The 27,481-nt window shown below is 40.1% G+C and overlaps 1 protein-coding gene across 7 annotated transcripts in view; it reads left to right on the top strand.

Moving 5' to 3' along the window:
* Positions 1-27,063, top strand: part of SUPT3H (SPT3 homolog, SAGA and STAGA complex component) — a 252,169-nt gene extending 225,106 nt beyond the window's left edge. For 4 of the 7 annotated variants that reach the window (XM_056487557.1, XM_056487550.1, XM_056487556.1 and 1 more), the window contains 2 exons: positions 4,328-4,478; positions 25,311-25,457. In XM_056487557.1, coding sequence (XP_056343532.1) covers positions 4,328-4,474 — 147 coding nt within the window. In that variant the 3' untranslated portion in view covers positions 4,475-4,478; positions 25,311-25,457. Of the gene's footprint in view, positions 1-4,327; positions 4,479-25,290 lie in introns of all 7 variants that reach the window. The other 3 variants (XM_056487554.1, XM_056487555.1, XM_056487552.1) reach the window with 2 other exon arrangements.
* The last annotated feature ends 418 nt before the right edge of the window (positions 27,064-27,481 follow it).

Genomic DNA, 27,481 nt, shown 5'->3' with positions numbered 1-27,481 from the left:
TGTTTTGCCTCACATTGGACTCCTGCACCAAAACATATTTCTAGTATGGCTATTAAAATAATAGCTTTTAAGGTAGAAAGTCTGCTGGCTGACACTGTGATTATTAGCTTCTCAGGACACTTCTCCAGCTATCTGGGCTGAGGTTTTTCATAAAGCTCTACATAAAGCTGTGTCTGTACCAGAAGATTAACTGTGTCTGTGCTCTCTGACACTCAGGCTAACAAGCATGGCATGACCCATGCTCATATCATTCAGTTTTGTTATTCTCCAAAAGAGGGTGGCCATCTCCAGGCTGCCTTTTGAGAATGGCTTCAGGCCTCCAAATACCTCTGAACTGTGTCCTGGCATTGGGAAATGCTGATTGTCCCATGCCAAAAGCATTCCTGGGGCTAGTAAAGTGGTTTAAGTGTAAAGGGTTCTTTTGAGGGTCCAGGAATATTCCCTGAGACTGTTTGAACTTGAGATCAAGTCTTAATATGTTGGCTGCTCTAAAGCTGAAGTCTTAAACCCTGGCCCTCAGAGCAGCCACAGACATGGTTTTGTGGGATCACCACATGTGTCTGAGCTAAGAAAAAAGGTACCTTTGCCTCAGTGGCTTTATGGGGTCAATTCTATTTTATAAGTAAGTCATTCTTAACTACTGAAATACAAAAAATCCAGTTGTCTTGAAGAACTGGCATGTCAGATTCTCTTCAACAGCATTCAGTATCTGATGCATCTTGTTATACAGAATCACAGAATTTTTGATGTTGAAAAAAGCTTTAAGATCATCAAATCCTACTGTCCACCTACCAGTATGACCATTTTCAACATTAAAGTGCCATAGCCATGCATTTTTTTAAGACCTCCAGGGATGGTAGCTGTATCACTTCACTGAGCAGGCTGTTCCACAACCCTTTCTGTGAGGAGTTTTTTCCTAGTATCTAAACTTCTCTTGGCACAACTTGAGTCTGTTTCCACATGATGCTTATTAATAATGGTAGTTACTGCACACTGCAGACATCAGGGCTGCTTAACTCAGGGTTGTCTGAACTGCAGATGTGGATGATACATTTTTTTTCCATTTTACTTTCCTGTAAGAACATATTTTGTCTTCTTTAATTTCATTAAAGGCCAGGTTGAATGGAGCCCTGAGCAACCTGATTCTAGTGGAAGGTGTCTCTATCCATGGCAGAGGGTTGGAAATAGATGACCTTTAAGGTCCCTCCCAGTCCAAACTATTCTGTGATTCCATGAGTGGGAGGATTGATGTCCTTTGAGATCCTCTGATCAAACATTGTGTGGCTGCAGTGGATGTTCTTTGTGCCCCACTGTGCTCTCTATATGTGTTATATGTTCCTGATGGCCAAAGACCTGCTCCAAAGCTCCTGTTGGCTTTTGATCCAGGCACTGGGTGTCTCTTGTGTGGACTGCTAAGGTTTTCAGAGTCTTTCTGTGGTCTGGATACCTACAATGAAGTCACAGCACTTGCTGTTTGACATCAAAGCCTGTCCCTGTGAGAATGAGCACAATGAGCACATAATGACCTCATTGTGTGTGTACAGAGGGAAAAGGGGAGGCAAGTTATGAAGCAGAACCACTTTCATTTGCACAGCAGTGTTTTAATAACCAGCAGATTTTGGGAAAAGGGCTGGAAAAATAGTAAAAAGATAAAGGTACTTATGTTTCAGAGTTTAGATTTTTTTTTTTTTTTAACAAGAACAAAAGATTAGTTTGACGTATTAACATAAAAAAATACCCTTGATTTTTAGGCACAATCCCAAGACAGCTATCAGCATTCCCAGTTGATGCTTGTCATGATATTTTCTTTTTTCTTTTCCCCCCAGTCCTTCCATGGTACTACTAATGTGAACCTCCTTAGCTGCTCACTTGGAGTAGCCCAGTATGATAGCTTTACCACAAAGGGCTCCTGTATATTCCAGGAGTCAGGATATAGCACTCTTCTAACAGAAAGTGCCCTGTAATGAAGGTGAAGCTCAGACATTATTTATTCCAAATACAGGATCTTTCCATCTACGAGTTTATAGAGGCTGAGAAATTGTTGAATTTGGAGATTTGCAAATAGAAAATACAAGCTCAACTCTGAAAATATTCCCTCCTGGAAAACAAGTCCTATTCCCTCTTGTGAGCATTATCCTCATGCAGCATTAGATTGGTTCAGAAGGAATTTTGAAGGTGGACAGTTTTGCTCATAAAGACACAGCACCATCCACTCCTGGAACGAAGCAGCCGATCCTGAGCTCGGGGACGTGGAGAGAACAGACCATCACTTGTGTAGAATTATGTGGAATATTCTTTGTATGTTTCTTCACCAGGTCCACTTTTTAGGCTGCAGCAGGTTAAAGTTAGAGCTGTGCAAATTTTGAGAAGCCTACATCCAAATTAAGGCTGGCTCACTTCCAGAAATGGCTGGAGCTGGCAAATTTAAATCATTTTCAAGTTGGAGCTGGGTTTTTTCTGGGTTTTATGTCATCACTTATGAGTTAAAACTAAGGAAAAACCTGGCTTGTGACCCATTTAACCTCTTTTTGCCTCCTGCCTTGGTCTAGAGTATTTTTTCTGTATGTGTGACTTGTTTGCTGAGAACTAACCACTGATGGGATTATACAGTGTGTCGAGTCTCTGGAATTGCCCTTCTAATAAAGCATGGGATTTTTTAAAGGTTTTATTTTAAACCTCTACAGAGCATCAGTTGCTGACATATCTGAAGGAAATTGATTCTTAGAATATTTTCTTAAAAATAAATTCTTTTTCTACTCTGTATTTTTATGCACTTCAGATATTGAATGACAATTTTAAAACCAACTGGCATTAGGAACACCTTGGGACGTGGCACTTCTGCTTCAGAAATGAATTAAAATTTTCTTAGCATGTATTTTTTCTGAATTACTCATGTGGCAGGGGCATAATTTATATACATGAGTTTACAGGTGAGATCACTCTTAAGCCCTAAATCAGTGCATAACTTTGTCTCTGCCCATGACAGAGTGACTGGAATGAGATGATCTTTAAGGTCCCTTCCAACCCAAACCATTCTGTGATTTATGGATGTGGATAGTTATGAATGTGGATGGTTATTCTGAAGTGATCTGAGAAGCTCTGGAGAAGGTGCCGTGATCATATCATGGGAATCTGAGGAAACAGTTTATTTCAGTAAAATACAGGTGCCTGGTTAGGACTTGACCTTTTGAAGAGCTGTCCAAACATTTACTCACTCTCACAACACCCTCATGAAGTAGAGGATAAATATTATCTCAATTTTATGGACAAGAAGGAGAGCACCAAGAGAGTCTGGATTAAAATTTAGGAATCCGTGGCATGGAATTGCTTGCTTAATCCATTAGACCATGGTGTTTGGTTTGTCAATAGTCCCATGCTTTATAAATGGGACAAAACCTTTAAAATACCAACTGGTTTAGATAGGCAGGAGTTCAGTTCTCCCTGCATAAAGAAGGGATGAAGCCATGTCTCTTCATCATAGCCAGATTTGTGGGTTTTTTTCCTTGTTTGTCTTAAAGTGCTATTGAAGGTGATAGTGTACCTTCTGGAGGAAGGGCATCTCAGAAAATAAAATTAAAAAAAAAAAAAGATGATATTTGCCTGTTAAATTAAGCTGATCATTTCTTTAACCTGAATTTACCAAAGCACATTGTTAGGGAAGCAATGCTGTACCTGTAATTATCTTGGTGAATGGTGCTACTGTGTTTGCATACAATGAATTCACATTTGGTTTATGCAGTGTATAATTTATAAAGCATTTTTGTCATCTATGCCAAATCCTTGGGATGTTTCCTGTCACCCACCCATTGAAACAAGGCTGAAAAGCACTGTAGAAATAACAAAGGTTGCCATCATCATCTCTTTCAAGCTGCCATGGAACTGAAATGATACAGGACAAGAGGGCAAATGTTGAGAACTGGAAAAACAGAAAAACAGAGCAGCATGAAATGTCAAACCACATTTTTAAGGCACTTTTTACTATATTTCCATAAATGCATGAGGGAATTATGTTGCGAATACTTGAAACTGTTTATTTTCATTTTTGGCTTGATTTTCTAGCATTGAAAAAACCATGTCTAATGATCTTGAGTATTCTTAAAGAAAAAAATTATATTTTACATAATGGTTTGCATGTGTGAGTTCCCTCTGGCAGGAGGGCTATAATTAGCCTGTCGTCTCTCAGAGAAGAGACTATCTGTCTTAAAGATGCAACAGTGAGTCTTGGCTGCTAGAGCCAGGAGCAGAACATTGTGATTTTGTTAAAAGATAAACATTATCCCTTTTCACTTATTCATCTTTCTCCTCTTCCTGCTTCTTTGGCTCAAAGTTAGCCTGGAGAGGCAAAGGACAACTGAGCACAAAATGTTTCTTCCTTCCTCATTCAGCAAGGCATGGCAAAAGATCTTGGCTTCTTGACATCAATAACTTTGCTTCAACTCAACTTGGAACTGTTTGGGCAGCCTTTCAAAAATAAAAAGGTACGATAAAAGGGAGCTGAACTTCCTGTTTTAGTCAGAAGGTAGCAGTTTCAGCTAAGGCACACTTTCCTTTGGGATTGTCCATGTACTGCCTGGGAGAGTCATAGAATCATTTCTGTTGGAAATGACCCCAAAAATAATCGAGTCCAACCAGGAGCCCAGCACTGTCAATCCATCACTGAAACATGTTCCTCAGTGCTACATCTACACATCTTTTAAATACCTCTGGGGATGGTGACTCCACCACAGCCCTGGGCAGCCTGCTCCATTTTTCACACTTTTTATAAAGAAACTTTTCCTGATGTCCAAGCTAAATGTCCCCTGGTGCAACTCGAGGCCATTTCCTCTTGTCCCATCACTTATTACCTGGGAGAAGAGCCCAACCCTCACCTGGCTCCACTCTCCTTTCAGGGAGTTGTAGAGAGTGAGAAGGTTCCCCCTGAGCCTCCTTTTCTCCAGGCTGAGCCCCCCCAGCTCCCTCAGCTGCTCCTCATCAGACCAGACCCTTCACCAGTGAGTTGAGGATGTGGAATATTATTCCTTTGCACAACATTATTGTAGCTATTAAAAGACAATCAGCCAGAGTAGGGTGGTGGCAGACAGTGCTGTGTGTTTCAGCCTTTTGTGGTCTCGTTACTAAAGAAGAGTAATTTTGGTAGAAAGGCTTTGCTGCTGTTGGGTATCCATGTGTGTCCTTGATCAGAGGAGGTGGAAGGAGAGAAGGAAAACTCAAAACCACCACAGAGTCAGAAAAATGTAACTGGTTTGAGCTGGCATAGATGTGCTGGTGTGTGTTAACTCTTGGTATTATCATGCCTGAGGTTTCATTTCCAGCATTAACAAAGAAAGCTGTAATGCAGGAGATGATCACACATGGCATCCTTCCAGGCCAACTGGTTGCATTAGCAGGGACTGGGTAAGAAGGTGAGGTTTCCAGTGGCAACAGGACTGTATTGAATTTCATTTTGAAGATTGCCATTGCATGTGCCAGTCCATCAGTGTGTTGATCTGATGGTGAAAATGTAACTGCAGTGGCAGGGACATTTCTCCATGGGTAATGATGTGTGGACCAGGATCCCTGAATGTCCCCCTTGTCAAATTCTTTGACTTGTGCCACATCCATTTATTCTTGAGCTTTCTTTGTAATCCTTGTGCTGCTGCTGTCCTTCTGCCCCTCTTCTCTTCTGTCTTGCGTAATTAGTCTGAACAGTGTAATTTTCTTTTATTCCTTGCAACCTTTCTTCTCCACTCCTCTGCTTTCCTGATACTTTTCCTTGCCAAAGAGTCAGAGATTTCTCTCAATTCTGAGTTCCTATGTAAGCTATAATTTTATTCTATTATGAGTGAGCACTGCTACTGCAGGCCTGGAACTGATTACTGTTTGCATATATCCAGCATCACCAGCCAAAGAGTCAAAGACCAAAGAGACTTCTCGGAACCTTGCAAGGATTTCAAAATCACCTTGTTATTCTTTTCAGATCCCCCATTTTGTTGGGAATTTCTTTTTTCTTTCAGTTGTGTCAGTATTCAAAGGCGCCAAGTTTATATTTTGTAAAGTAGTTGTAGATGTTAATTACCTTCACAGACAGTCCAAAACCTAAAATCTCATTTTAAATTAGCACCTATTTCCTGTCCTGGATATCCAAAAAAGTCCTTGATTAGATCAGCATGAACTCTATTTGCACTTTTCTGAAGTGTATTTCAGACTTGAGTATTGACAGACCTTTGCTGGGAGGCTGAGAGCAAAGCTTTTGTGCATTTTGTCTTGGTACTTGGCCCTGGCTGGAACAAGTACTTTCATTGTTTTTGGGATATTTCAATGCTTTTTTCCTTCATCCCAGAAAGGAGAAATTAAAAAAAAAAGAAATGAGAAAGAGATCAATCATTTGGAAAGTTACAAATATTCAAAGAAAATAAAAGATTTTTCTTTTTTAATTGAAAAACTAATGAGAGGCTGTGCTCTTCTGAAAATGCAAGCTGAAATTTCTATTAATTCCCTTTATAGAAGTTATTTGCTACTGTTGTGTTCTGAGAAGATGGGATAATTAGGGATTGAGATATAAAAGGGGACATACTGGCCAGTCTGATACCTCCTCTGCCTCTCAACTCTTGCAAAGGAATTGTGGTTTGAAAAATGGAGAAAACTCTGGTGAACTAAGACTTACTTCTGCTGTGCCAATCACTTCCCTCAAGAGCTCCATAATAAAACTTGGTTTGCCATGGTCACTCATGCATTGGCTTTTATACACTCTCCAGGATGTTTCGCAAACAAAAATTAAAAAAAAATATTTTGAAGGCCATTGATCTGTCCATCTGCTTGCTGCTCTTAGCTCATTTCTTGGTAGTTTCTGCCCCAAGCAGGAACACTTATTGCTGAGAATGGCACTGCTGGTCTGGTAGCCACAAAAAACAACTTCTTTAAGTGGTCTTGTGTGGAATTGCATGTCTCATTTTAAGCTTCCTCTAGCATAAAGTGCTTAATTGGTCTGTGTCTCTGGGTTGGGTAAATGGATGCAAGTTCTGAAGATGTTACTTTGTTCTTCCCTTGGACAGTATATTAAAGGTCATTGACCAGTAAGAAAGACTTAGAACAACTAGACAATTTATCTTTAAAGTGTTGCAGAATGGCCATTTCTGAATCATGAATTCTGTGATTTATTACGTGAAATTTGTTGTATTCTTTCCATGTCAGTGTTTTCCATTATCTTTTCCTGGTGGTTCTCCTAGAACCCCTTAGTTTTTGACTTGATCTTTCCAGGATCAGCCAGGTGAATTTGTCTACAATATTTGTTATTTTCTAAAAGAAAGGATACCACTGGAAAAATAAAAAGGAACTCTCCTGACTGTAGTAGCTTTTGATCACTGCCATTGTTCTTCAGATTGTGGATTAATACCCACATATTGTTCAACTAAATAAATTCCACCTATAACCATTCTTCTGAAATTATTTGCTAAATCTTGGTTTTCTATTCTCTACTGCTGCTGGCATGAGGTTCCTTAAAGTTGAGGGGATTAGACTGTGACTGCTTTAGGGATTTTAGGAATCAGGCTGTGACAGAGCAATCTGATCTAGTGGAAGGTATCCTTGCCTACGGCAGAGGGGTTGGAACTTTAAGGTCATGTCCAACCCAAGCCAGTCTATGATTCCATGATTCTGGGCTTTTGCCAGCAGTACAAATAGGAGCAGATGTGTAGAAGACAAATAGTTGGTGCTCACCCTCCATGCACACAATGAGCATTTTAGTGGGGTTTATTTTCAGTCTAGCACTGGGTCCAATCTGGCCTCATTGACTGAATGCCTGTTTGGAGTGCATCTTTTGATTTGCTTTTACCCAAAAAAAAGACCAGGTAGATTGTGCTCTGAAATCATGCTACAGTACAAAATGATGTGCAGTAAGTGAGGATGAATGGAAGATTTGTTTCCAAAGCACACCCCTGATCCAAACTAAAATATTCCCACAGATGGATCCTTTTTTACCTGATTCAGACATCTTAGTAAATCCAATAATGGGCTCATCTGGATCAGCTGATGCTTAAATATTTCTGTGCATGTGGCCAAAATGCTTCTTAGTATCCCACTTGGACATGCTCTTTTCACATTAATGTCACCATTATTGTGGAGACAGATGTAATTGCTGTTCTTGTAACTTGTATTTATGTAGAAAAGTAATACCAGAGAAATTCAACTTAGAAATAAGGCACGAGGCAATTAACAGTGGAACAAAGTACCAAGTTCTGCATTGTCTCGTTCTTGATGACTCCAAGTGGAGGTCAAATGAATTTCTGGAAAATATGCTTTTGTTAAACTGGTTACTGGCCCAAAATAAGGGCAACTGGCTGAAATTCTGTGGTTTGTGGTATGTGGGAGGTCAGACTAGATGATCTAATTTTCCCTTCTGACTTTAAACTGTATGAACTGAGTGTGAGCAATTGCCCTGATTACAGGACACTTCTGGCCTTTGAAATCTGCAGGATCTGTCAGTTACAAATAAAGAACATTTGCTACTCTGCCATCAAATCAAAGAATTAGTTTTAGGCTATCACATTGTTGTATCCTGCTTTATGATGTGTATAAGCAAGAAAAAAATCCCCCCCACCTATAGCATGATTTAGATTAGGCCAATGGTGTAAAATAAACTCAGCCTTTGGTATTGCTTTTCACAACTGAGATTCAAAATCAGAGCTGAAACAGGACTTGGTTTTAGAGTTTCACTGCCAGGAAGGTTAAGGGGATATTGACAGCTTTAGGAATGAACTGTCAGGGAGGAAATGAGAGCAAACATGCATCATGAGGCAGCACACAGCATGGCTGGTTTCAATAGAGGCAGCAGATCCTCTGTAGTGACGCCCCCACTAACAGTGGCATTGTCACTGCTTCCAGATGGCGTCAACAGAAACACACTGAGCTCGTGCAGGGACCTATAATTTATCCTGATCCTTCCTCCTCTGGATTCAGAAGGAGGAAGGCAAGTGGTGCCACAGCCAACCCCAACTGGTTTTTTTTGTTTTTTTTGTTTTTTTTTTTCCAGGAAGTGTGGGATTGGGCAGGATCACATCTGGGGGTCCCTGGAGCCCACCATCAGTGACTGTTCTGGGATGGGATGGGATGGGATGGGATGGGATGGGATGGGATGGGATGGGATGGGATGGGATGGGATGGGATGGGATGGGATGGGATGGAATGGGAGCATCCACAGCTCTTCGTACCCACTTCCTTCTGATTTCACTTGTATTGGGCAGATTGCAGCTCTTTTTCCCTCCTTTTAGGTCCTCAATCTGCCCCTTCATTTTTTCTGTTTATTGCTAAATCAACAAGTAACCTGGTCTAGTGGAAGGTGTTCCTACCCATGGCAAAGGGCTGGAATGAGATCACCATTAAGGTCCTTCCCAACCCAAACCATTCAGTGATTCTATGATTTATTAGCTAAGTGCATGTGCATTCTCAATGAGTTTTACTCAACCATTGGAAAATCATTTTATCACAGATAAAAACTTAGAAAACTAAGAAATAGGAGTTATAACTGCATATAACTACATTCTTGAAGAAGCATGTTCCTTGAAAAAATGGGTAAACTGTGTTAGTCTCCACAGTAAATATAGATTGAAACACTTTAAGAAGTTGAAATAAGGTGTATCTCCTAAAGAAGAAAACTGCAGCATTTTTTTTTCTTGTGTACTAATATAAAGATGCAATACTGTGAAAAAGAATATCTCAAAGTATACTGAGATGATGCAAGGTTATTTTCAGAAAGCTCAGATCTTAATGTTTCTCAAAAGAAGGAGATACAGATGGCAGTTCTAAAAAATTTCCTCTTCACAAAATGCATTAAGAACTTTTGCACCTTAGTTTAAATCCCTGGGTTACCTCAGCAAACATATATGTTTTAGAAAGTATCTACTTTTCATATTTAAGTGGATAAAAAAGGAACAGCATGCATTAGTAGTGTATTTCTTTGCCATGTCTGCCTTATATATTTTGGAGGAAGAAGTGGGAAAAGAAAAAAGGTGCTGCTAAGCTCTGTTTGGTTTTGAACTGTTTGGGTATTTCCAAAAGCCAACTCTGGCACCTTAAAATTTGCTTTCATCAAGAATATGGTAATTCAAAATAGCTAGCTGAATTTTGGTTAGTGTAGCAGCAGGTCTCTTCATATATTTTTTTTTCATACTTTTTTGTAAGTAAATACCCATGATTTATAGAATATTTTGTTTCAATTATTTTGACTTTGCTTTTCACCTCTTTGACCTAGAAAATTGAGAGTGCTTTAATAGCCAGTGTCCTTGTTAGAAACTTATTATGTGGCTCTTTCTGGAACAGCAAGTCAAGTATGTGGCACAGTATAAGGAATTTCAATGTAATTTGTTTAGAGAGGCTGTTGCTTGACAAACCTTTTCTGAGCAGGCTACATGGTAAATGAGAAATTGGAAGTCTCAGGGCTGGGATGGATAATGGACAATAGATGCTTTCACTTCTGGTGCCTGTTCAAGTCCAATCTGTCAAAGACTGAAAATTGTTCCCTTTTCAAACTGGGCAAGTGGCCTGTGAGTAAGTGGTTGGTTGACTCTGCCTGGTGCCTGATAAAATTTGCCCACAAGTCAAAAATGTTCCCCTGTTTGGCTCCCTGGCCCAGAACTTTCAAAAGCCAAAGCTGATTCTGCAGCTGTCTTCTCTCCCAAATCAGGACCAAGCTATTTTACTCATCTATCTTTTTATCCATTCATTTCTTTATTTGTTATATATTGTTGTCTTCTCTTTTTACTCTCTAACACCTGTTGAAAGTTCCACATGGAACATGGCAAAAAGGGGTTGTTTTCTTGAGAATGAAGGAATTTCCTCCCCCACTGAACCTGTGGGGGAGCCCCACTTTCCTCACTGTGAACCTTAGATCAGTGGTTCTCAGTGGGTAGAATCAATGATTCACCCCATCTACAGCACCCCTGGAGGAATAAATATCACCCCAAAACATGCTCTGCTGCAGTATCTCTTCATTTGCTAAGGGCTCTGTGAGACTCAGTCATGCTTTCCAGTTAAATCATGCCCATCTAAAGACAAATGAAAGAAACAACATTAAGTGACACCAGTTTATCAAGAATAAATGAAAGTTTGGTAGTAAAGATGGTGTGAGAGTTTATCCAGCAAACCTCATGTCACCCAAGCCCAGACTTTCAGCAGGAGAATGTTCCCACAAAGGTGAAGTGGGTTTGAGAAATTTCTTCAATGGACTGGACATCAGCAATCTTCTCTGTGACACCAAGGTTGTGAGTGGCCTTTATTTTCCTTCTTACTTTTTTCTCCTTAAGCAAACTGAATATCACTGGGAAAAAAAAAAAAAAAAAAAAAAAAAATACATGCTTCATTTGTATTTAATATCCAGTTTTGGACTTTAGCTTGTGGGAGGTATGAAAGCTCCCCCAAGCTTTTGAGGGCTCTGTTGTGCCCTGAGTGACAACTGCTGGCAGTTCCAAATTGGTGTTTAGGATTCTTCTGCTCCTATTCACAAGCACTGAGTTTCTCTTGTGTGGGCAATGCCCTCTTTGGTATTGCCAAAACTTTTCTACAACAAGCAGTTTATCTCTTTTTCTACAGTTTCTGAAACATCTGCAGTTATATTTGTAGACCCCTAATGTGGTTAGTAGAGGATGAAGCAAATTTTGGATGGAATTATTTTAGGACACAGAAGCCCTTCACTTCTGTACAGAGGAGATGATGTTGGTAAGAGAAAAGGACCTGCAGAAATCAGGTTGGAAAGAAAAACAGCAGAGACAGAGATAGGCTGGTCAGAAGGAAGTTGAAGTAATGAGTTATGGAAAGATGGGAGAATGGGCTGGGAACTGAAGGGTGGATAAGCTGGACTGGAGGGCAAAGACAGATAAATGGAAGGATAGATTTCTATCTTTAAAGTTGAGTAGAATTGGTAATAAAGAATTAGGAAAAAATGCTATTGTGAGGAACAGGAAAAGGTGAACAGAAAAATATGGTGAGAGGAAAATGAAAATTATTCCATTTATTGGGGAATATTTTGTCATTTCTAAGAAATGAGTTAATAGTGGTGCACCTTTTAGAAAGCTGAGAAGGTAGTAATAGTGAAAAAGCAAAGAAGAAACATTTAACTAGATATTATTTAAGGTTTATTTCTTAATCTGTGTAAGATTTTAGCCACATAGCTACTGGTGAAATGGCCAGCTAAGATCAGTAGCTGGTTTTCAAAATCTCAGCATTAAAGTTTATTTTGTAGAAATGTTAGAATATTATATTACTATTATGCAATAATATGTAATAGCCAATGGCCAAATATACCAGTTAAATGTATGTATATTACTGAGATTGTTTGGCATGAAAAAACAATGGTCCTTTATAAACTAGACTAGCTAGATGGTCCCATACCTTGTCTAAAACCAAAAGTGTAGGAAAATAGGCAAACGGGATTTTTCTTTTCTTTTTTTTTTTTTTTTTTTTTTAATCACAAACTCCATGTATGTTCACCTTCTTATTTATTTTGAAGTTTACTTTTGAAATAAGATAACTTTGTGGTTTGGGAAAGGAGTGGACAAGATGACAAAATGTCTAAATTACACATTAAACTCTTAGAAAGTCACACCTGCATTCAAGACATGAGTGTTAGAATAGCTCCAGCATACAAAAAGTATTGGGATTTATGAACATCTTGAGAACAGCTAGGATGATGAACTCCTTGGCAAAATATGGGGCAACAGGCCAGTTCTCTACCCCCATGGCTGTCTGTTCTCAAGACCTACCAGTGAATCTGTGTATGTCCCAGTGTCCAAAAAAAATAGGTCTTAGCCCCACTGAAGTGCCTCAAATTCTTTTTCCCTAAAAATCGTGATCTTGTGTTAGAAAGAATTTTTCTTTCCACCAATGACGATTTGAAGGAGAAAGTGTTGAGCCCACCAGTTGATGCAGGAGGATAATCTTCAATAATCTCTACTGATTTATTCTGTCTTCTCCATCTCATCATTTTAGCATCTGAAACCAAGTCTGGCTTCTCTTGGCCGTTTACTCCAGGGTTTTTGTGCCATACACTGGTGAAAAGGAAGCTGAAGAGTCTCCCATCAATGGGCTGCCATGGAGTATATTTGTGCCCTGACAATGAAAATCAGCTTCTTCCTTGGCAGTAGGTGCTGCTGGAGGCTTCTGTGCGGTGTCATTGACAGCCTGGTTGTCTTTGTAGATTCCTGCTACGACGTGAGAACACTGATGAGTGGAGGGGGAAGGGACCAACCTTCCCCTTACCATATGGGAAACATCTGTAATGGGCAGCAGGGCTCTCTCTAAAGAAATGTGCTGTCGTTTCATAGTTTCTTCAAAGTGTTACGTAGACAAAAGGTATCAACTTGAATTTTTACCAGCCTTGACTGTCCCAGCCTCTGGAGCCAACTATTCACTGTAATGCCAAAGTATTCTTTTAAATGAGACAGTCAGTAATGTTTTAAACTGTCTCACCCAAAAAGAATGTAACATCCACTGGAAAAGTATAGAGTAGTCAAAGTGCTCCAAAAATAAAACAAAAGAAACAATATCATGCCCTTTTATTGTGGCCCCTTAACTCTAGTCCTCTGAGAGCAGTGCTGATTGATGCCAGTGATGCAACCTAAAAATTAATGTCAATTACCCAAAACAAAATGCACATAAGTGAAATGAGGGTCTGATTTCAATCCACAAAGCCAGGAAATTCAGAGCTACTGGAGAGACAAAAACCTGGATTTCACATTCCCATCTTACCAACAGCCATTCTGCTGGGGGGAGAAAGAGAAACAAAGGAAAAAGGAGTTACACCATTACAATAAATAATGTGATGGAGACAACAGCTCTCTCTTTGCTGAAGCCTGGATCCACTGGGTCCCATTAGCTTTAAATCCAGGAACTGCAACGTGTTCTAGGTTTGGGGCTCAGTTACTTCCCTACCACCTTTCTGCTTTTTTAAAATGTAAACTCTTTTATTGTTTTACTTAACAATACCATTTAATGAGACTTAACTAACTCTTCATTTACAGTAATTATTTTGTGTTCTTTCATGTCCAACCACTGGAAGTGGGGAGGTTACTGTCAGCATGATCAGCCCACATTATCTATTTGATGCAATAATTGCACATCCAAACAGGATCAACCCTGCAGTCTCTGATAAATGAACATGCAGTAATCTAGATGTTCTGGTGTCAGCATGCACACAAATCAAAATGTTCTAACATCAAAGAAGTACGTATGAAAAAAATTCCATACAGGATTTAAATATTCCTCCATGTTATTAAAAAAATATGGGCTGTGATATCATGAAAAGCCCGTGGTGGGGTTACAGGCGAGTAATCCATCTCCCTATTCCTAAACCCATATTTAGTGACTGAACAATGGCAATCAGCCAGAAGAATCTCATGGCCTGGCCAGTTTGTTTTCAGAGGAGTATCACTTTTATAGATGTGCATTTAAATGTGTGTCTGCTCTTAAACTGGATACTAGGGAAAAAGATGAGATGTGGTAAAGAAGAAAAGAAAGTTTGATGTGATGGGTCAGACCACTGAGATATTGTTGATGGCATTGGTCTGTCCTTACATTTCAAAATAAGTTTCATTTAAGCAGCATGTGCCATAGGAAGTGACATGTGAAATTAGGTCTTTATAGGGGGAGTATAGCATGAAGGTTCTGAGTCTGCAGAGTTATTTTATTTGCCTCACAAAGTTAATATTATTTGCCCACCCCCCACCCACAGCCAATCAGTCAGAAACTACCAAAAGGAATATTTAGTCACTTCTAGGAGGGACATTTTTGAATCCTGATGTTCTCAGCAACCATCCAGTGTCCCTGGGATGACCCATTTGGCCAAGATATTTGGCAGGTAAGAAATAGAGGGACAGAAAGACATTTAGAAAGATTAAAGATAACTTGAGCTGTACATTAGAGAGACGTGAAGTCTCTGTCCACTCATGAACCAGCTTTTCCAAGATATGATTGTGGATATAATCTCATTTTAAAAGTATAATGTAATGAAAAGCCTTCCTTTCCTTGGGATCCCAAGTTCTTTGGCTCTTTCTTGCAGCTCATAACTTGCCTGCAGCTCTCTGAAGGTGCAATGAGGGCTCTCCCCTGTGCAGGCTGCCCAGCACAGGAGCCTGTGGGGCTTTGGGCAGTGTGCCCCTGGCATGGTGTGTGCTCATCAGACCCTGCTGAACACAGGAAGGAGTTTGTCCTGCAGGTAGGAAGTGCTGGGGAGAGCAGGACCAGGCTCTGCAGCATGAGTGGTGGCCAGGAGGGCACTGCCCTCTTCCCATGTCCCAACTCCCTCCTGTACAAACAGAGCCATCCCCAAGTCCAGCTCCTCATGTGCTCAGCACTGAGATGGAATTGCAGGAGGCAGTGAGCAGGGCCACTGTCACCCAGACCCAGTTGGGGTCTGGTGTTTTTCACAAATCATAGAATCATTTAGGTTGGAAAAGCTCTCTAAGATCATTGAATCCAACCATTAACCCAGCACTGCCAAGCCCAGCACTAAAACCAGTCCCCAGCTGCCACATCTACCCATTGACCATTTCATTTTTGTTACCCATTTTTTCCTTCTTCTCTTTGCTTTGTATGTATTGAAGAAATCAGTCACTCATACTCCTTTCTTTTCCAAATCCCCATGCTTAAGTCTGGCTTGAATGGGATAAATGTGTCATTACTTTGCTGAGAGTGGCCCAATACTTAAATGAATTGTGACTTAAGGGAGAAGCATCCTTCTGTGATTATCACCAATTACTAGTGAAGTGTTAACTGTTCAAAGCAATTAACTGCTCTGCTTTGTATTTTTTAGAGGCATATTGCATTCTTTGCCTACTTTAAGGAGTAGGATATCCTGCATGTAATGAAAGAATAACTTTTAATTTCCTAAATTATGAATGCTTGCTGTCATCAAAAATCAAATACCTGTATCAATACATGCCTGGATTAATATTCAAATTAAGGATGGAGCTTTGTTTTGAAGGATAGGGACATTTGGCTTTCATCCATAGTGAACCATTTTTTAAGTTTGGATTTGATCCTGATTTTCAGAAGTCCAGGAGGGACCAGGAAACCTATTTTGATTCAGGGCTATTTCTAATATAAATGTCATAAAACTTGGTAGTGCATAGTAATTTATTCTGCTGCTAAAATATTGGTTTAACTGGTTAAAGCACCTCAGCACTTGGCTTTTTTCTCCAGTGTGTTTCAGAAATACATGTGAAAGATCGATTGGATGCCATTCTGCAGCCTAATCCTAGGTAATTTATTCTGTTTTACCTGAGAGAAAGGTCCAAATATATGTTCTTCTGGTTTTAATCAGTCCAACTACAATTGATTCAACTTTTGCCTGAATAAGGAGTGAGTAAAAACTGAGCAAGAGCCTCAAGATTTGGCTCTTATTCATTAACCTCAGGGCAGACTTCATTTTGTGTGATTTTTAAGCTATTAAAATGTTGGTTGGCTTCCATTTGAGCTCAAATTCCTAATATCACCAAATAATTATGTGTAGATGATGAAATGAAAAAACAGGCATGTAGTCTCCAAACGTGTTTCAGTCTGGGTGGCTGAAATGGCTCATAACATTCAATGCATGAAAATGGGCTGGATTGAATAAATTAGCAGAATCACAAAAGGAAACCACTATAGGAAATAGTTTTACACGTGTAATCACTGAAATACTCTAGTGAATGTGTCAATCTGTACTAAATAAATATATTTGTTTATAGACATGTTCTGTATTAGCTTCCACTCCTTCACAGCACTTTGCCAAACAAAATCCCACTAGAAGTAGGATGTTCGCACCCGAGTAGGAGTTTCTTGGATAAATATTTTTTCTATATTGAGACCAAAACCACTTCTACAAATTTCAGACTTTGATTGAAATAGTATATTTCTTTTGCCTCTCTTTTTTTCTCCTTTTTTTTTTCCCCCTCTTCCCATCTCCTTCACTGGCAACCACTGATGCATTACCTTAATTCCTCTGACCTCCCACGGCTCCGGTGCGCCGGCGCCCCTCTGCAGACAGAGCACATCAGTCAGGGCTGGGCAGGGCGAGGAGTGGCTGCACCCCAGTGCTGCCACCAGCAAGTGCTGAGAAAATTCCTCTCTTCACAGACCTGAGCTGTTGGTTGGTCTCTTGGCTCCCCACTGAAATGCTCTGTTGAATCAAAGAGAGAGCAGAGGTGCTGTGCCCTCTGCAGAGAGAGTTTGCAGGATGCTTTCAGGAGGCGGGGGAGAAGTGTGTTGCAAAATGCCATTAGATGCTGCTTTTTGTAACAAATTCAGTTTCATTACAAAAAGGGAAAAATGTAAGCGAACTCTGTTGGTTTGCCCAAATAATTTAATTCCAAATTTCAAAATTTCATGCCTGCTCCTCCTGTGAAATAGCTGTCAATTTCAGCATCCTTTTCTATACATCTGATATTATAGCCATTACAATGGAAGCTATAAAGCAATGAAAATAATCATTATGCATAGTATACAATGTATTCAAAGTGTCGTGTATGAGCTCTGTAATCAAGCAATCCTCAAAAAAAAAGTTTTCAGTGAGTGATAGGATTTCTGTTTCAAAGGCAGGGGAAATGGAAGCACAGAGACACTAAGTGGTTTGTCTGAGGCCACACAGCAAGTAAGTGTCAGAGCTGGGAGCAGAGCCCAGCCCTGGCTCCTGCCCTTGTGCTCAGACAACTGTACCACACCATATTGTTTCCAAATAAATTTCCTCTTTAGCTCCTATGCTGAGTTCATGAGCAGTGACACAGCGAGGGAATTTAACCTCTTCTGTCACTTCCTACAGAAACAACCCTGAGCTTCTACAGCAGTAGAAGAAAACCTTAAAAGGTCAAATAAAGTCATCCCTGGAGACAGGGAGCCATCCAGGTTGTTTGGTGCTGAATTGCTCTCAGGCTGAACGAGTTTTTATTGTTAGTGGTATATTTTCACATGGGACTGTGCAGTGCCCTGAGTCATAAACCAGAGGTTTTAGTGTCCAGTCATACCTAAAGTCTCAAGACTTCCAGTTTTAATTTAATTCTCAGACATAATAAAGTTCCCTGTGTACATTATTGTTGCTGTGCAGGGAAAGCAGCGAGTTGAGGCACATCAGGAAAGGAGAGTTTGACCCTTGAGCAACTCCAGGTGTTTTGAACAGTTTGTAAAAATATAAGTGAACTAATTGCACTGCCCATGAGGAGATCAGGGACACTCATGAACCACTGCATTTCCAGTTGGTGAGGGAGTTTTAAACTTTCCCAGTTATGCTGGATTCCAACAGGCCATATCCATCAAGGTCTCGTGGAGACCTGCTGTGTGCTTGGCCAGCACTGTGTCCTGGGCAGTTATGGGCCATTAGACCCACAACAAGAGGAACTTGCTGGATTTCAACTTTCTCCACAGGAGAAGCAGCTGATGCTGTCCAGGGAAGAGTGGTGATGGAGCCCTGCTACAGGTTTTGCAGCCTGGGGGAAGGGATTCCTCTCCCTGACTGTGAATGGAGAGCAGCGTGTGGTGGAAGGGCTCAGAACAGGAATTTCTATCAGTGTGCAAAGCAGCATTGCCTTTCCTCTGACAATTAAAAAGGGTTTCTTGCTCTCAGACAAATAAAGCCCATTAAAGCTGGTGGCAGTGATGGGAAAGACTTCATGAAAATATGTTTGTTTTGCAAAGCTAGCTGCCAAGTATTGTTTTATAGTTCCGTTTTTTCCTTCTTTCTCCACTGTTTACAGTACCCTCTGAGAGACTTAAAATGATCCCTCTCTCCCCACCAATTTTGTTCTTTTTCTTTTTTGGCAGACATTGGTAACCCAGTCCCACACCCCAGTTCTTGCTGCAACAGAAGCAGCAAGATCCTTTTGCCTTCTTTTTCTTTTTTTTTTTTTTTTTTTTTTTTACAATACCAGCCCAGCCCTGAGAGCAACATTTTCTGGTTAACTGCAGCATTGCAATTTTGGCCAAACATACTGGAGGACAGCAGTACAAGCCCTACATTTTGTTCTCCATCCACTGGTGGTACTACACAGGGTATCTGAGAAATCCATTTGGTCCTTGTTTTCCAGTGATCCTACATTTCCATCAGCCTTGGGAATGTCATTTATCCCAGAAGCAGAGAACAACAATAAAAAAGTTGGATAGTTGAGATCTTGACTATGTTCTTTACTAGACTTGGATGATATATCCTGGATATGTCCCATTCCTGTACACAGCAGCCCAGTTTTACAAAATTATTTTAAAAGTTTATGCCACTGGCAGATAAAAGGTCAACCAAAGCCCAGATCTGACTTTGCAGGGAAGCATTTTGTTGATGGTAGTTTATTGGAACAGTGCTTTTATCACTGTGGGATGTTTGTGGGTGCCTGCATGAAGTGTTCTTGTGATGTCTGCCCCCTTCCTGAGGGCAGGTACTCGGCATGGGCACCAGGCTGAGGACTCAAGGAACAGACCTGAGGAATGCAGCTGTTGGTGTTTCTTACACCTCACTGAGGTTTCCTGGGATCTAAGCACCAATGTGGTTGTGCTTTCAGAGGGACTGAGGTATAGACAGATGGGTGCTGTAGCTCTCAGCACATTGGTCTGGCCTCACCATAAATGAAATCCATGAGATTTCATGGCTGCAGCAGGGCAGATCATACAAGTAAGTCTGCAACATGCTAAACCTGGGTGTCCTCAGATACATATTTGGGGTGTGTAATTCATTACTGACCATGTACAAGACATTACACACATAAAGCACTCCCTCATCCTTTGAGTAATATCAGACATCTGTGCTTTGGCTACTGATTAAAGATGGGTTTGTGGAATTAGAGCCTTCAGTGCTATTGTTTTAAATTGGAGGGAGAATTATCCATTATATTTCTTTTGTAACATGGATGCACTTTTAATAAAGTGAGTTTATATCCACACAAATTTATTTAAACTTAAACAGAAGCAACTAATTCTAAACAACACATGGGTTTTCTTTTTCAAACACTGTTGCTTATACTTTGCCTCTTAAACTAATTATTATTTTAATCTCTAAATAAGCTGACACTTCTTTGCATGTGGTTTGTCTGTTCAGGCTGGGAAAAATTAGAATAACCTTTTAATCACAGGGGTTTTAATCTAGATGTTTTTATGTACAAAGAGTTATGAATCTGTCCAGGGTGACCTGTTTGATATTATGGCAAGCTAATGAAATTTCAAAGTTAACATTTCCCAAATAAAATGGAAAGAAGAGACAGGGAGAAAAGGAGCAGATTCAAAATTAGAGAATCTTGGTGGTTTATGGGTTCCAGGTTATTTGGAGTGGAATGAAAGTTAATGCTACATCCTTTTTTCCATCCTGCCAGCCAGTGTCTGATCCAAGAATGTCTCTTATTTAAAGGGCAGGGCTCCCTCCACTGTTCTTAAATAAAGGCTCTCACTGTCTGAGATCCAGCCCTCCCTGATTTTCACAGTGACATTGTAAGGTTGCATGAAGAGAATTATTTAATGGAAAGAAGTTTTACATATGATTCCCCTATCACAAACCTGCTCAAGTCATATGGTTTGATTTACATTTATGCAAATGTCAGAGAATAGAGTAAAATTAGCCAAGGTGGAAAGGACCGTGGCATGTCACAAACAAGCTGTGCCTATTTGCATTTATGTTTGCTAATGAAGTTCAGCCAGGGCTTGCTCTTTGATTTGGATGTCTCTGTCTGCCATTCCACTTTATGCACTGTAATTAAACCACTTGCCCACACACATGCAAGAGGACACCAAGAAAGGGAGACTTCAAGTTTTATAAATGCTGGTCTGTAACTCACTTATACAGAGCTTATAATTCAGGATTTAATGTCTTTAAGTGATACAACAGGCCTGCAGTGTGACATTGTGCTTAACTTTAATGCAAGGAGAACTGCAGACTTAAACCAATTTAGGATTTGGCCCAATAAACTTTGGTGTCTTGGGTGCCTGCTGGAGATGTTCTACCCCAGACTTTCCAAAGTTTATCCCAAATAAAAATTAAACCTCAGCCCACTCAAAAATCACAGCTGTTTCTTTCTCCTGCCAAAATTATTCTTTCTCATCATGCTACAGCTGTGAAATTATGCACTAGTGTAAATTGTTAACTGGAAACCATTTCTAGCTGAGGTGTCTGTTCAGAAGTCTTGGTATTCTAATCTACTCTGTTCTCTCATTGAGGAGTACTCACACATCTTCATGTTTGGCTGGGGCTTGTTTCCTTAAATCATAGAATCACAGGCTGGTGTGGGTTGGAAGAGACCTCAAAGATCATCCAGTTCCCACCCCCTGCCATGGGCAGGGACACCTTCCACGTCCCAGGTTGCTCCAATCCCCATCCAGCCTGGCCTTGGACATTTCCAGGGATGAAGCAACCACAGCTTCTCTGGGCAGCCTGTGCCAGGGCCTCACCACCCTCACAGGGAACAATATCTTCCTAAAATCCAACCTAAACCTACTCTCTTTCAGTTTAAAGCCATTTTCCTAGTCCTAAATTGCTAATAAACACAATTATCTGTCCCTTAAATTGTCCTATGTGCTCTTTAGTAAGCTATCCCATTTCATGGGACCTACTGTGAGGGCAGAAATTTTGCTGCCCTTTTCTTGGAGTGGTGCTTTTTGGTGCTTAATGACACCACCTTGGGCTGCCACTACAGGAGAGAAATGGGACCAGAAGCAAAAGGAGTAGAAAATGGATGATTTTTCATGAAATTTGAGGATTTGCTTGGCCAAGTTCCCATGTGCCATGCTGGCTTTTTAAGCTGTTAGTTTTTCCTTCTTTCACCAAAGTAAAGGCAAAGCAAGATGTAGCTTTTAGGCAGCTGACAGCAGTGAACACTGCCCATCTTTTCTGCTTCATTGTGACTCCTTTCAGATTGTTGGAAAAAAACCTGCCTTCACTCATTAAATAATGATAGCACTGAGAGGATCCTGTGTCAGAGTCCAATGTGCTTTGACAACTTGAAGGAGCAACATTTCCAAGGGAGCATTCCTGTTTAGAGGATGGCTGAGAAGGTTCTTCACGAGATGCCTTCATGGGGTAGAATCATAGGATGGCTGGGGTTAGAAGAGATGTTAAAGATCCCAGGGCAGGGATGGAGCCACTAGGTCAGGGTAGGACTGGGAAGCAAGCACTAAGAAGCAAAATCATCACTACCCTCCCCTAAATGGGAGCAGGTGGTAAGAGTGGCCTGGACAAGATGAAGGTCATGTTTCTGCTTTCACATAGTCACAGCCTGTGCAGCCTCTGCCTCTGTTGGCAGCAATCTGTCCTTTTACCTTCAAGGAGGTCAGAGAAAAGGAAGAAAAATCCTGTCATGTGATATCAAGGAGCAGGGAGAGTTTCTCTGAGAGCTAGATAAGCCAAAAAAGGTTAAATCAACTTTTCAGGGCATGGAAGCCATTCTGGGAAGGCAAACTGTCTGGTTTGTGCCAGGTTAGGTGATTCCCCATGTCTGAAAGTTGGTCCCTTGACCACCCCTGCACATACTGGGTACAGCAAGAGGATGGAGAACTTCAGCCATAGCAGAGACTCAGCCCACAGCAGGAAAAGTCAAAGCACAGCCTGGTAGTAAATTTTAAGAGAGAAAACACAGAAAATTTGGATGCAGTAGACACTTTTCCAAAAAGGGCTCCAGGAGGAACCATGGGGCTTATGTTATCTCTTGACAGCAAGACATATCCAGCAAAATGGATACAGCTATTTTAATCCCACATCAAGAGCCTGCATCATCCTCTAGCTGTAATTCTGAGCCAAATAATCATATTTTTAAAAAAATTAAAATGTGGATGCTGCCCAAGTGGCATAAAGCACCCAGAAGTGTCATCCAAACCCTCTAAATTATCTCCAACCACATTAAATGTCTGCCACATCCATCTAAACTCTTGCAAGGGCACATACACATGTGAGTTTTATGAAAAACATCTTGCTGTTTCTCTTCAGGATTCTTGGCATGTAAAGATCTGTCTTTCAGTATCACAAATTCAGCTGTATAGATCTTAAAGATATCTGGTACAATTCAGAAAGATGGGATGTCTGTAAAATACTTTTGCTCTGCATAAAAGCATTTTGGAGGTTAACCTTTATTATCTAGTAATGTATCAAAATGAGAGTGAAGTGTTATCTTGTTATGGAATGGGATGAATCAAACTCCCTCCTCTGAAATACTGATTTTCAAAACAGTTACCTTTATGCAGAGGTTGAAGGTACAGATGGTTTCAGGGTAAAATGGTTCAATTCATGGCTAAATTCCATAACAAAATACATATATATATCAGAATCACTTTGTCTGGCTTGGGAAGGAAAAAATGTGTTGTTTTCATTATTGCTGAACTTCATAATGGCTTCAAGAATTTTGCTGGTTCTTTCCAAAGAAAGTGAACTTCAGGCAGAGATTAAAGCAGAGGAAATTTCAGCCCAAGGGCAAATGTTTCAGAAAGTTGAAAGTATGTGAAAGGGGGAGTGAAGTAGGAAATAGTTTTCAATCCTAACTATAGCCACACTTGTTATAATATATCACTAAATATAGACCTGTGGGTGTGCCCAACTCTCCAAAGGTGTTATCCTGCCTGCCATGGAACTGGCTTCTGAAATGACCTTTGCAGAGCTATAACTGTCTGTACAACACTGCCCATGTTGGAAAATGTTAAACTCCATTATTTCCCAGGTGAGCCCAGCCAAGCCCAACTTTGCTTCACAACCAAAATTCCTTTCGCAAAATTCAACCTTTTATCTTTCATGTAGATCCAACTTTGTACTCAGGATCATTTGTCTCTGAGCAAACTGCACAGTAGTCCTGAATATTTTGTTTATGTGTTAAAGGTTGTCACTTGGGCAGTAAAGCCCTGTGAAACTATTGGGGTCAAGCAGTTAAAAACATTACTTTTGCATTGACTTCCAAATACCAGCCATAATGGTTTGGGCAAGCTGAACATCCAAACTGCCTTGGACTTTCTGCTTGTGGTTGTGGGAATATATTGGATCCTTTCAAAATTATTGGCTAGTCTGTTTTGGGCATTTCATGTTTGGGTATAGAGTCTTTGGATTTATTTTGTGTTTTGTTTGTGGTGATACTGTCATGTCTTGGCTGTATATCCCAGAGCTGATGTTCTGCTCTTTGACTTTAATGCCATATGCTGCTAGATCTCCAGACTGAAGTGTGGTGTTAATGTAAAGGATGCTGTAGTGAACATCTTGTACATATTTCCTTTTGCATATTCACTGTCTGTAAAATGTCTCTCTGAATATATCCTTGCTGGTTTTGAAATTATTTCTTTGCAGTTCAGCATAAATGCTATTTATATCCAAAGTTGTTTGAGGTTATCCTTTATTCCTAATGTTACTCTAAGTCTAGTTTAAGAGAGGAGAAACTGATCTGGCTGAAATTAATTAGGAAATTGGTAGAGCCACTAAAAATGGTGGTTATACATGGCACTTCCTAAGTGCTTTGACTGAAGGGATACAAAATAAATCTGATGAAGCACTAACTGTAATGAAATAGATGACTACATCTTCATTTTTAAAACAGGATGGCTGCTGAAGGTGAACCAAATAAAGCAAAACTATTTAAATTACTTTGCTTTTTAAAAGATATTGTTAATAGAAAAAAAAAGTCTTTTTTAAACTGAGAATATCTCCTTACATTATAGGGTTTCCAGGGGCATTAAAAGGTATAGTTTCCTATATTGATTCAGAAAGAGCTGTTAAAAATTCATGAAAGGTATTTTAGGGAGACCATACCACAAGATCTTTTAAAATTATTTTCTCAAGAGCCACTTGACTCCTGTGCTTCTTTACCATTGGAAACACATCATCCCAGGTTACAATATATGGGATATCAAATTATTTCCTACTGGCCAGAGAGTCTTTAAGATTAATTTGGGTTTGGAGTGGCGAGGATTATACCAGTGTCTGTTTATATAACTTTATACTCAGACTATAAATTAAGTTTGGGAAACTGCAATTAGTCAATAATTTATAGAGTGTTCGGGCAGTTTAGAAATGATTCTTGAACATGGTGAATAGAGAATATGTGCTTATAAAGGACAAACAGATTCAGCATAATGGTGTCTTTTTGGCCTCATCTATTTTGCAGGCAATTAACCAAGGAGGATGTTACATTTTTGCCTATCTCTTGCTCTCCTGAAATAGAGTCACTAACCACTTGTTAACCACACTGATTTTTTAATAGGCAAAGTGGTTGCTTACAGCTTCCCCACCAGAAATGTTCAGATTAAGCACACTATTAGATTGCAGCCAGAATATCCTACAAAACAGGAAGAAAGCCTTGCCTTTTCTCTGCCTCCTTCCCTTGTTGAAGCTGATGTGATAATTCACTGCAGATTTTCTCTTTCCCTGACAGAGTGCCTACCGCAGGAATGGGATGACTTTTCTCGCCTGCTGATGTGGATGTGGCTGCAGCAACAGGAAAGACAGTATTATATTAAGGTGATTTTCTTTTCCCCTCCATGGAAGGAAAAAAAAATACAAGCTCCAATGTCTCCATGTACCAGTGAGTGGGCTGGTTTGTTGTGACTATCTGCTGGCTGTCTCTGTCTCTTTTTCCAGCCCCCTCAATCGTTATTCTTGTTTACTAGCTGGAACATTTAGCTAATTAATGGCAGGATGTTTGGGATAGGGTGTAGGTGGACAAGAATGCAGCTCAGACAATGCTGGAGTTTGCAGGGGACTTTCTGACTGCCATGTCATTTTTATTTAAGTGTCTGGAAGTCTGTATGTTCTCCAAAAAATGTTTTTTTTGTAAAGCAGGATGGGGCAGGAAGAGGCCAGAGATAGACTAGGTTGTGTTGGTTTATTAGGTTGTATAAAGGTTACGTAGTTTTCTTTGCAATTTTTACAAAAAGAAAAACTATTTCCCTTCCATTTTCCACTAATTTCCACTTGTTTCTCTCAATTAATATAAGTGTTCACAGAGTATAACCCAGTTTAATGAGGGGATTTTGATGATAGCCATACCAAGTTTGGATGCAAGGATATTCAGAAAAGTTCAGGCAAACCAAACTTGACCAGTTAGAGACTCAGCTTTTTGTAGACCCAAAGATGGGCAAAGTGCTCACACCCAAATTTTCAATATTGGCATCTCCTAAGGTTTGAGCCATCATTGTCCAAAATCAAAGAAAGCCTTTGCAGTGACTTGGCACTGGACTGGACCCCTATTTGGAAAAATACAGTCTAAAGTGTTTCAATAACTGTGTCTGTCTCAGTGGTTCTAGGCAAGGGCTTAACGTTGTGTACTTGCTCAGCGTTTGCTGCAGGAAGCAGATGTTGTCCCTGTTGTTGACAAAGGCAGCATTACTGTTGGATTTGGTTGAAGAAGAAACCAACTCTTTTTGCCTTTTTTTTTTATATTTTAGCTAACGTTGCTTGTTTTCAAGATTTATATTTTTTTTTTAAATCTCAGTCCCTGCCTCTGTGCTTGTTCCCATCCCTTTGCTCCTCCAGCCTTTGCTGGCCTCACAAACACATTCATTTCTTCCCATAAAAACTGTACAAATATAGAGCTAACCACGATGATGCTTGAGCAGAGAAAAGGGCTCCTGCTTCAGCCCATCACCAGGATCTGCTGGCACGTCCTGCTGGTGTCCCTGTGGTACCCACAGGTCAGGGGTCTTCTTCAGCTGCCCTGAGCTCAGGCTTGGAATCCAGCTTAAGCCTCAAGTTAATCCAGAACACCCAAGGGATCAAGAGGAGAACAGAAAAGTATTTTATATAACTCAGCCATCCTCCTTTCTGCTTAGTATATGAGGTCTTAATTTTCACTCCTGCTCTGGGCTCATGTGGTCGTTTGTAGGTGGTTTTGTTTTCCTGCTCTCCTGGACCTGCTTGCAAAAACTTTAAATATATGTATATTTTTTAAATAAGTGGGAAAATGTCTCTTTGCAACCAAAATGCTGTAAAAGTGAACATTGTACGTCCAATATTGCTGCCGTTCATAAATTGCTTTTCTCTTTTATGCTTCTGATTTCTGGAAATTTTCTGTGTGTAAAGGACTAAAAGTAATGTGTACAATGTACAAAATGAGGGAAGGGGGATGTTTTCTGATGTTCCATTTGTGCTTCTTGAAATATATGATTAAACTTTTCTTTTTATCATCACTCTTTATTTTTGTTGGCATCCTTAATCATGGAAAATTATATGCTTGCTGTAAACATCCAGACTTTTTTAAAAAGACACCAGCATTTATTGTATTTGGTTTTGATCTGTAGGGATACAGACAGGAGAAACCATTTCAGGAACTGGGTACTGGAATCAAAATTCCTTCTGTTGCTGTCTCTCTCCCAGATTTTACATTTTCAAATATGCATAAGCAGGAAAAATACTGGCACTTATTTTTAACTGGTCTCCTTAAAGTCCCAGAGAATGAAGACTCAACATACATTTCTCTCAGAAATATGACAGATCATGTTTTTGTTGGTCTGCTGTGTGTTTGTCTATCTTGAACAGCCTGACAGGCAATTATTTATAAAATCTGGGTTTGCCCAGTAAACCCATATAATAACCTTTCACTTCTCT

Source organism: Oenanthe melanoleuca, chromosome 3 (assembly GCF_029582105.1).
Source record: "Oenanthe melanoleuca isolate GR-GAL-2019-014 chromosome 3, OMel1.0, whole genome shotgun sequence".
NCBI lineage: Eukaryota > Metazoa > Chordata > Aves > Passeriformes > Muscicapidae > Oenanthe > Oenanthe melanoleuca.
The sequence above is the reverse complement of the archived record's forward strand: the minus strand, read 5'-3'. Positions and strand labels throughout refer to the sequence as shown.